At 36.4% G+C, this 10,952-nt stretch overlaps 1 protein-coding gene across 6 annotated transcripts in view; it reads left to right on the plus strand.

Moving 5' to 3' along the window:
- The window catches only part of LOC106879882 (ATPase MORC2), a 167,114-nt gene that overhangs the window by 61,545 nt on the left and 94,617 nt on the right, over positions 1 to 10,952 (plus strand). For all 6 annotated transcript variants that reach the window (XM_014929608.2, XM_014929613.2, XM_014929607.2 and 3 more), the window contains exons 13-19: positions 912 to 1,052; positions 1,849 to 1,868; positions 3,610 to 3,744; positions 5,422 to 5,446; positions 7,230 to 7,333; positions 8,531 to 8,636; positions 10,412 to 10,505. In XM_014929608.2, coding sequence (XP_014785094.1) covers positions 912 to 1,052; positions 1,849 to 1,868; positions 3,610 to 3,744; positions 5,422 to 5,446; positions 7,230 to 7,333; positions 8,531 to 8,636; positions 10,412 to 10,505 — 625 coding nt within the window. The remainder of the gene's footprint in view (positions 1 to 911; positions 1,053 to 1,848; positions 1,869 to 3,609; positions 3,745 to 5,421; positions 5,447 to 7,229; positions 7,334 to 8,530; positions 8,637 to 10,411; positions 10,506 to 10,952) is intronic.

The following is a 10,952-nucleotide window of genomic DNA, read 5'->3' on the forward strand; positions in this document are numbered from 1 at the left end:
AGTCAAATCGTCCAACCCATGCTAGCATGGAAGGCGGACGTTAAACGATGATGATGATGATGATGATACATATACATATATACATATATACATATATACGACAGGCTTCTTTCAGTTTCCGTCTACCAAATCCACTCAAGGCTTTGGTCGGCCCGAGGCTATAGTAGAAGACACTTACCCAAGGTGCCACACAGTGGGAATGAACCCGGAACCATGTGGTTGGTAAGCAAGCTACTTACCACACAGCCACTCCTGCACCTGGTAATGAACTAGGGCTAAATCAGTGTACAGTACCCAGCACATCTACTTTGTGTTCATAAACAAAATAAGTTTACGAACCATTTTGATTTTCTCCTTAAAAAATAGTGTTCAAGGAAAAACTTTTGGGAATCTTCATTGAATAAAATAAGGAAAGGGTAAACTTATACTAAATGTCCCTGGGTGTTGTGAAGCTAAAATATCCATCCAGCCTAGAAAAAGCATTGATTTAAATGTTAATCCATCTCCAAGTCTTTCTAGTTGTAAATCTTTCTAAGAATTCATAGGATTAGTGTTTTGTTCTGCATCAGGTTGTGGTAAGCTGATATAAGACAACATTTTTTCCCTTGATAGAATGCTAGTAATTTAACTTAATTGTAATAGTACCTGTTTGGATAATTTACCACAGGAAATACGGTTCTTATTTGCGTAATTTCCTCTAGAAATTATTGTCTTTTAATTACCATCATTTAGGTTAGCCAAAGTATGTAGAATAAAATGTTTTGTTCAGGGATCATGAAAATATGCAGTGATTTGAAACTGGAGGTTCAAAAAGTGGTTGATTAACATGTATTCTTAATTATTTCAACTATAGAGTAGACAAAAAAAAGTTAACATTCTGATGTAATCATAAAATCTCACTTTTTTTTCAGAGCACTCAAAGAACCAAAGAGCCTCAGTTTTATATATGGTGTAAATATTGACAATCGTAACCAGGATGGAATATTTGTATATAATTGTAGCCGATTGATTCGGATGTATGAAAAAGTTGGGCCGCAGTTGGAAGGTGGGGTGTAAGTAGGAATTCATACTTTTTTAAAATATCCTTTGGACATGAAATTATTTTATGAATATGTAGCATATCATTCAAATGGACAATATACTTTGGAGCTTATTGTATTCTTTTTATGTAGTATATAAGGAGCATGTGGTATATCCTCCATATATGTAATTACCTCATGAGCATGTATATCCTTCAGATGAGTAATCATTTGATGAACATGTAAAATAAATCCCAGGAATCTTAATACATGTGGAATGTGTAGAATAGCTTCTATATGTGTAATTGTATGCAGAACATGTAGCATAACTTTCACTAGCACAGATGACTCTGAAACATGTAGAACAATTTTGTGATGCGTAATTATTTATGTAAGACAATCACGGGCAAGCTGCAACCTGCAAGATTTTCAGAATAGCATACCTAATGAAAAGTTACGTTGAAATCTTTTAGCCCACCAATTGATAAGCCATGTCTCGTGCAGCCTGCTTTTCGGAAAAGGTTGCCCATGTCTGATGTAAAATAATGTCTTAAGATGTAGAATTTCTTGTTTAGTTTCTGTAAACTAATATAAATGTATCAATAAGCTCCTAACTGGATGTTGAATATTTGTTTGGTTTTAGTAGTCTCCAAATAACCATTAACTGACATTTTGTAGTGTTAGATTGTTTAGCATAGTTCTGAGATGTGTAACTGAAAATATATTCTAAAACATCTAAATCAATATTGAGTCATCAGGAAGCAGCATTTGTTTTACAATTATAAAAAGAGAAAGAATAAATATTTTCATCTTTTTCCCTTCATTTCAGCTGTTGCAGTGGGATTGTGGGTAAGTTGATATCTTTTCATATAGCTCTTCGTGATAAATAAAACCATAAGCCAGACTGATTTAATTGTAGAATAGTATATCATCATCATCATCATCATCATCATCATTTAACATCTGTTTTCTGTGCTGCAGTGAGTTGGATGATTTGACCTGATTAGAGGAGCCTTAGGGTTGTCCAGCTTTCCAACATTTATATATCTAGGATTTATGGACAGTTGATACAGTTAAACTAAATCACATATCATCTGTTTATTATATCCATAATAGGTATGCTTATAAGTTGTAAGGACATACTCCACAATAGTATGGGTGGAATATCGATGCAATTAAACAAAATCACACATCATCTGTTTCTTTGGGATAATTTAATAATTTATTGGTTTCTATCTTTCTGATAAATATTTAAGAAAATAGAAACAGATGTAAAAGTGACTAGATACATATATACTATTTGTTGAGAGGTGTTTTAGCCTAATATTTATAGCAGTTTCAGTGACCTCATAGGCTGAAAAAAGTAAAATTGTTGGCTTTCAATTAAAAGCAGATTAGTTCAGTGTGGTGCAACACTGGACAGATACTATAGTTTGTATGTGTTGGGATGGGTTGGATGTTCTCATTGATTTGAAATATAGATTTCTTACATATTTCAATTCTTAGATTTATAGGAGAAAAGGAACTGAGATGTGAGATTGTGTAATGTTTATGGTTTTCTTAAGGACATGAATGATTTAAGCGAAATTACGAGGTGGTATCAAAAGGTTCCTGGACTAGTTATGACTAATAAAAAAATAACTTATTTACCTAAGTGTTTATATCATCTCTTTCGAAATAGTCACCTTGCGCAGCAATACACCGGTCCCAGCTTTCCTGCCACTTTTAGAATCTGGCCTGGAAGTTGTTTTCCATAAGCTAGTCAAGGTCAGTCTGCGATTTGCTCTGGATCTTGACAACGGTGTTAAAATGGCGACCTTTGAGCTGCATTTTCTTCTTGGGGAAGGGATGGAAGTCTGCAGGTGCTAAATCTGGTGAATAGGGTAGGTGCAGAAGTGGTGCACCTACCCTAGTGGGGATTTTTACTTTTAAAATCTTTTAAAAAAAGAGCTTGCATTCTCTTGTGACCCAGAGAGCTATGTTGATAGGAGAGCAATCTCCTGGTAGGTCCAACTATGCCTGAGAAGTCAAAAGGTAATATTCTGTGAGAACATGTCTAGTCATGGGGAAATATAACCTTGCTTGGAAACAGGTGAGGGTTGGTGATAGGAAGGGCATCCAGTCATAGAAAATCTGCTTCAATAATCTCTGTTCTACTCGTGGAAGCATGGAAAAGTAGACATTAAGGTGATGGTGGTGGTGATGATGATAATAATGAAACTTTTTTTAACCCTTTACCATCGATCTGGCCATATCAGGCTCAAATATTCTGCCTTTTGTATATTTAAACCGGCCTGATCAGGCCCAAGTATTCTACCTCTTGTATGTTGAAACCGACCAGATCCAGCCTCTCACCCAAGAGTGTCTTTCTATAAATCAAACAATTACACCATTGAAATGTCAAAGCCAAGAGATAATGCATGATTAATTGAAAACAATGTGAATAAATAAATTTTGCTAAAGGGTTAAACAAAAGAATTACATTTTAATGGGGAAACATCTTTACAGTGTACCTGTTAGTCAGAAATTGTGCTGATGAAACATTGCACAACAAATGTTTGGTTGACAAAATTCTTTGTTTCTGCTATAGGTGTTGTTGATGTTCCTTATTTGGTGTTGGAGCCGACCCATAACAAGCAAGACTTTGCTGATGCCAAAGAATTCCGATATTTAATGAAAGCTATGGGCGAACACATGGAACAATATTGGAATGATCTGAATATACGTGAGTTGGAACATTTATTTTTTTTAATTCCCCCTTTCAATGCTTTATATATTCAGCAAGAAGTTGTCATAGAAAATGACTGAAGAAGATACTTTGTTATTCTCACAGAATCACTGTGAAAAGTTTAAATGAAATTAGAGGTATAAAAATTGGATGAGTGTGAATACAGCAAAGAGGATAAATGCATGTTACAAAATCCTCCATGAATAGGGGTAAAGAGTAAAGACCTTTGGTCATGAATGACAATGGCACTGCACCTAGAAAGTTCCCTTCCAAGGTACGAGTCTGGGCAAGGTTGTTTATAGAAGACCAGCAGTCACTTATGCATACCAGCCTCCCCTCTCTGTGCCACTGATATTATCCAAGGGAAAAGAAAATGCCGATGCAGCTTGGCACCAGTGATGTCGCACCTCATTTCTACAGCTGAGTGAACTGGAGCAATGTGAAATAAAGTGCCCTGCTTAAGAACACAACACACAGCTCAGCCCAGGAATCAAACTCACTACCTCATGATTGTGAGCCCGACACTCTAATCTCTGAGCCATGCAGCTTCATTAATAGAGGCCTTGAAAATAAGCAGCAAGCACTAGGTATTCAGTGATTTCAGTAGTATTCAACATCAGATCTGTGCAGACACATACACATCTCATGAAAATGTACTTCCAGTATTAAATTCTTTTTATTTATGTTCATCACACATTTAGAACCTTCACATTTCTCACATAGTGAAAACTTTCATGTTTTCTACAATACCTTATAATATTTTGTGATAACATTACATATTTTAGGCACTGGTGTGGCTGTGTGGTGAGAAGTTTGTTTCCCATCTACATGGTTTCAGGTTCAGTCCCACTGCATGGTATCTCAGGCAAGTGTCTTCTACTATAACCTTGGGCAATCCAATTTGGTAGATGGAAACTGAAAGAAGCCTGTCCATATAAGTGCAGGTGTGGCTGTGTGTTAAGAAGCTTGCTTCCCAATCACATGGTTCTGGGTTCAGTCCCACTGCATGGTACCTTGGGCAAGTGTTTTTTATTACAGCCTCATGCCAACGAAAGCCTTGTGAGTGGATTTGGTAGACGGAAAATGAAAGAAGCCCGTCGTGTAACATATATACCTACATGCATGCATGCATGTAATTAAGATTCAGTTTAATTAGGTACTTAAATTGAGGCACCAAGCCAGTTTGGTATAGTCTGCACAGCTCCAAGTTAGGTGAACAGAATGTAAATAAATAACAAGGATGTCCAGGTATCAATACATTACAGCCGTTTCGAGCAGCTCCATTTAATCGATCAATGAAAACATTATATGAGTTTGAAAGAAACTGTTCTCCTCAGACGTAGATGACCATATAAATTTCCAACATACAGGATAAACCATTTTTAACAAATTTATATCAATACCAGAAACCAAAATAATTACATTGTTATAACTCCCATCCATCCCACCTCTGATGAATGCAGGGTTACACAATCGACCTATTACCTTACATTCTATGGAATCCCTAGCAAGAAACCAATTGGTAAGATTGGCCATAATAAATATATAATACTGTACACTTTGATTAACACACACACACACACACACACACACACATATACATACATACACCACACCCTCACAAATAATGAATATGCTGAATGATGATGATGATGATATTTTAATTTGTTTCAGATCAAACTGGAATTACAAGCTTTTGGTAAATATATCCATTTGTGTTTACATTTGAATTTTGTAAGTTTTTATTTAGATTCGAAGATAGTGAGAGATGTTTATCAGCTATTTTTTTGTCAATAATTTATTTATTATTTCTATATGTGACATTCAAGTAGATTGGGGAGAAATGGTGGACTGTTAGCTGTTCATCTCATCTGTTGTACTTGAAGCAAGAATTATCCTCTTTAAGAATGACGATGGCAATATTCAGAACAGCTATACACTTACATAAGATTGAGACTAAATACATATAAATTAGAATTATGGGGTGGCAGTGCTAAGCAGTGATGTGTATAAATACAAGATTATTCCCAGTTCAGATACGCTTTGAGCACATTTGAACCTTTTAAAAAACCATTCACTGTTTTGTCATAGAGAAAATTTCTCACTGGTGGCAAATGGTGTAAATTCACCAAAATTAGCTTGTAGCGCTACCTACCCAGACTGTAGGACACAAGCATTCCTCTTTAGCCACTTAAACTGGACAGCGGGTGTTGCAGACTGATAAGAGAGATTGTCTCCCTTATGATATTATTCCTGTCATTATTGTTCAATGACTGGTAGCACTAATTGGTGGCTCTCTGCATACAAATTATTGGGTGGCATGATATGTATAAATACAAGGTTATTTCCAGTTTAGATATGCTTGGGGCATATTTGAACCCAGTAGAACGCCATTCACTGTCTTTCGTCAAGGACAAAAATGGTGTAGATAAGTAGCTCCACCAAAATCAGCTTGCAGTGTCACCTACTCTGGTAATAACCAGGTAATGACCCTGTGTAAAATTGTATGATTATGGTGAACCATTGTGTGATATGACATTCGATAAAAACTTTTTGATGAGGCTGAAACAATGCAAAGTGAAACAGCAGCAGTTGATAATATAAACAGAACAACTTCAACTGTTGTTGTTTGCACTTTTGTAGTTTACTTTGTATTTCCTTTTGCATTATTTTGGCCTCATGAAAATTTTTTTATTGAATGTAAATACATTTACATAAGGTTGGGACCATCTCTATTCTTTTCTTTTACTCTTTTATGTTTCAGTCATTTGACTGTCACCATGCTGGAGCACTGCCTTAAATGGTTTTAGTCAAAGAAATCAACCCCAGGACTTATTCTTTGTAAGCCTAGTACTTATTATATCAGTCCCTTTTGCTGAACTGTTAAGTTACGGGGACATAAACACATCACCATTAGTTGTCAAGTGATGGCGGGGGGGACAAACAGACACAAAGACACACATACATTTATATATATATATATATATATATTAATGGAAACTTTTGCTTTTATCTTTTGTAAAAGCATTTCCCAACATGGCTGTGTGGTTAAGAAGCTCACTTTGCAACTACATGGTTTTGGGTTGAGTCCCACTGTGCAGCACCTAGGACAACTGTCTTCTACTATAGCCCCATGATGACCAATGCCTTGTAGAGAATTTAGTAGAGGGAAACTGCGTGGAAACCCATACATGTGTGTCTGTTTGTCAGCCCCTCACCACTTGACAACAGGTGTTGGTTATGACCCCTCCTGTAGCTTAGTGATTCAGCAAAAGAGATTGATAGAATAGCTACCAAACTTAAAGAAACGATAAAGAAAACAAGTACTGAAGCAAAAAAAAAAATAACAGATAAAGATAGGTCCATTTCAGATACAAGACACCATTGAGTGATAAGCATTTATCCCAAACCATTTCAGTTTTGCATTTATTCATTTCTAAAATAGTTCTAAATGACTTTTTTTTCCCATCGATTTTTCTCAGGTCTAATTTTGGTTATATCAGCTCAAAATGGAAAGATCCACCATCTTCAGATGCCAAATATGCCAGAAGACGAGCGATGCAAGTTAGTTTTACTCTTCAGTGTGGTATGTAGCTTTCTCTTTAGATACACTTCATTACACTTCTTGTATGAGATGGTATCAAAAAGTTCCTGGACTAGTGCTGTAGTGCACCAACAACCCTTAGTTGTGCATTTAGTGAGAGCTAGCAGTGACCTTCACGAGGCACTGTGCCAAGTGACATCACTGTGTTTACTTTGCAGGTTCTGAAATTTGTGTTTTTGTGATCACATATATGCTGTTGTCTGTGATTTTGTCATGGACAGGAACAAAGAGCCAACATGAAATTTTGCATTAAACTTGGGAAATCTGCTACTGAGACATTGAGCATGCTTTGGCAAGCTTACAGTGATGAGGCAACAGGTCGTATGCAATGTTCCAGGTGGCACAGGCACTTCAAAAGCAAAAGAATGTCTCTGGAAGATGATAAGCAATCTAGAAGACCTGCTGTGAGCATGACTTCCCTGGAAATGTGGTATTATGCATTGAGAATTCGTCCCAGAGCCAGACCATCGCTTGAAAGTTCTACTGTGACGTTTTGAAGCATTTGAGGGAGGACCTTTATCGAAAGCGACCGGATCTGTAGAGTGCGAAGAATTGAATTCTTCAGATTGACACTGTACCTTGTCACCAAGCTCTCCTCACTTGTGAGCTTCTCACCAAAAGCGACATAGTATTGCTTCCGCACCCACTCTATTCACCAGATTTAGCACCTGTGGACTTCCATCTCTTCCCTAGGATGAAAATAAAGCTCAAAGTTTCACCGTTTTAACACCGTTGTTGAGATCCAGAGGGAACAGCAGACGTTCCTTGTCTCACTTACAGAAAACAACTTCCAGGTCAGATTCGAAAAGTGAGAGGAACACTGGGACTGCTGCATTGCTGCACAAGGTGACTATTTCAAAGGAGATGATGTTAAAACTTAGGTAAATAAGTTATTTTTTATTAAACATAACTTGTCCAGGAACCTATTAATACCACCTCATATGTTACTGCAACTACTACAACAGCAATAATATAAAAAAAAGCATGTCACATGCTTTTTGACAGAATGCGATTAGGTGTGTACATCTAATTACAAACATACTTGTTATTGTACCCTTGTATATACATATCCATTACACTCACTCTACATACACATTTATGACATCAATTTTTAAAAGATTTAAAAAAAACATATTCCTTCCACATTTAAAATTATTTTCTTTGATTTCTTTTCCTTAGATGCTTGCCTGAAGTGGCGAACACTTCCCTATTCAGCAAACAATGTTGGTCGTGAATTCCCTGATGACTGGGTGTGTAGTATGAACCCTGATCTTTCACACAACAAGTAAGTTTTCACTTGAACATGATTTGATAAATTCTAATGATTCTGGACATTTCTTGTTTTTTTTTTTACTTTTTTGCCTGCTACACAATCATAAACAGTCAAGCCATTACTTTTTCATAGCCTCAGTTTTGTTCACATTTGTATAAAATGTCACCAACTATTACAAAATAAATTTTTTATAAAATGTAGGTGTAATTATTTAATTGGATATTACATTATATAATTAATTCACTCAATTATAAAGTTTTGTGCCTATTCTTACCTATGGTCATGACTTGGGTAATGACTGAAAGAGGATGATTGTAAATGAAAGTGACTGAAATTGGGTTCCTCTGATGGATCTCAGGAATAATGATACTTGACAGGGTAGAGAGATCACAGCTGAGGTTCTACAGACATGGGATTAGAAAGTTTTAGGAAAGAATCACAAGACATATTCTTTAAGCTGAGCCAGCTGGCAGGAGACCTAGGGGTAGACCAAAAATGAGGTGGTTAAATAATAGCCATAGTCTCAGTTGGTCATGCTTGGGAATCCAGCTGAAAAGTGTAATCATGATTACTATAGAAGAGGTCTCTGAGGATTCTATTCTAGTGACTTGCCTAGGAATAGTGGGTGGAGAAGATGGATGAATGGATGGAATTATAAAGTTTTATGGAGCATGGATGACAATTGTAAATTGGAATAAAAAATCACACTGTACAGAAATGTCAATCTTTTCACTATAGCCACTTCCATCTGGTGGCTATAGTGAAAAGATTTTTTTTTACCCCACCCCAATATGGAGAGGAGGGTGAGGGTGGATAAGGAGGTACTGCTCTCAGTGAATTATTTAAAAGGTGTATGGGAGTATCATGGCCTAAGTGGATGGCCTGACTTCCAGCAAGTGCCTGTTGGTCAGGCAATGGTATCTGGGAAGGATCGATCCTTTCTCTTTGTAGTCAGTGTAATCCAGGATCTGTGGAATTCCTTGATTAGCCCTAAATGAGCATCCTTCTCTGTGAGTACTTAATCATACATTTGTATACTGTGTATTGCATTTTTTCCTTTCATCATTCATCTGATTTCCATGCAAACCCCTTGTTTTTTTTTTGTAAACTATCTCTATAGCAGCTCATTCATCAATCTTTGTAGCAGTTAAAGAAAAGACTTATTAATTATGTTGATAAAATAAGTTCTGTTCAAGTCCTGCGATCTCAATTTGATCATATGTAGGGACAAGCATGGCTGTTTTGTTAAGTTTGCTTTGGAGCAATTGTAAGTAGGGATCCAGTCCCACTGTATGGATGCTGTTGCCTAGCATTCTTTGCTATGGCTGCAGATTGACCAATACCTTGTGAGTGAAACTGGTAGACAGAAACTGGAAGATGCCTGTTGTGTGTGTGTGTGTATTTTTGTATTTCCCCCTCATCTTCATATCACGTGCGCCTTGATTTCAAGCTTTGTGCAAATGCAATGATTCACTCTTATAGACTTGAAAAATCAGTGCAAATTAGATGTTTTATAGTACTGAGTTCTGTCTGCATTTGATTCTTGCTGGTTTCACTTTGGTCTTGTCTCTTACTTTCTGTTATTAATAAACAAGTGCCAGTAATATATTGGTAATGATTATATATGGAAAATTTAGTCTTCTAATTTCAGTAATATTTTTTTTAGGGATGGTATAGTTTGTCTTTCACTTATAAAGGATATTATTAGCTTTTCTACCTTAAGATGGATTGGGTAGATTTCCGTTTTGAACATGATTTCCTCTACAATATCCTTTTTCCTGTTGCAGATGCTCAGCTGCAGAACAGAAAATGAACATAGTTGAAGGTTATCTCAAAAAAGAAATGAAATCAAAAGCACAGAAACAGAAAGAGTTAGAAGAAGTAAGTTGATTCGAAGTTTTATCAGCAGATTTACTTCAAGAAATGCTTGTTATTCTTATTATTTGTGGACAACATTTAATTCACCATCCCAGTGGTGGATTGAATAAATTGTAATATTCAGCGATGTCCCTTTACACTCTGTCTTCAAATCCCACCAAAGCCAACTTTGCCTTTTATCTTAAGTTTTCATAAGAAATGCATGTCAAATACTAGGGTTGAAATAGTTGACTCTATTTTCTCTAGAATTTGGTGCCTTGTGCCTATGAAAGAAATCCCCTTTATCATCATGAAGAAGCTTCATCCCAAACATGTGGTCTTGGGTTCTGCCCCACTATGTAGTGCCTTGGGCAAGTATTTCCTTAAGTCTCAGGATGACTAAAAGCCTTATGAGTGGCCCTGGTAGATGGGGGGAAAACACACACACACACACACACACACACACACACA

This window comes from Octopus bimaculoides, chromosome 1 (genome assembly GCF_001194135.2).
Source record: "Octopus bimaculoides isolate UCB-OBI-ISO-001 chromosome 1, ASM119413v2, whole genome shotgun sequence".
NCBI lineage: Eukaryota > Metazoa > Mollusca > Cephalopoda > Octopoda > Octopodidae > Octopus > Octopus bimaculoides.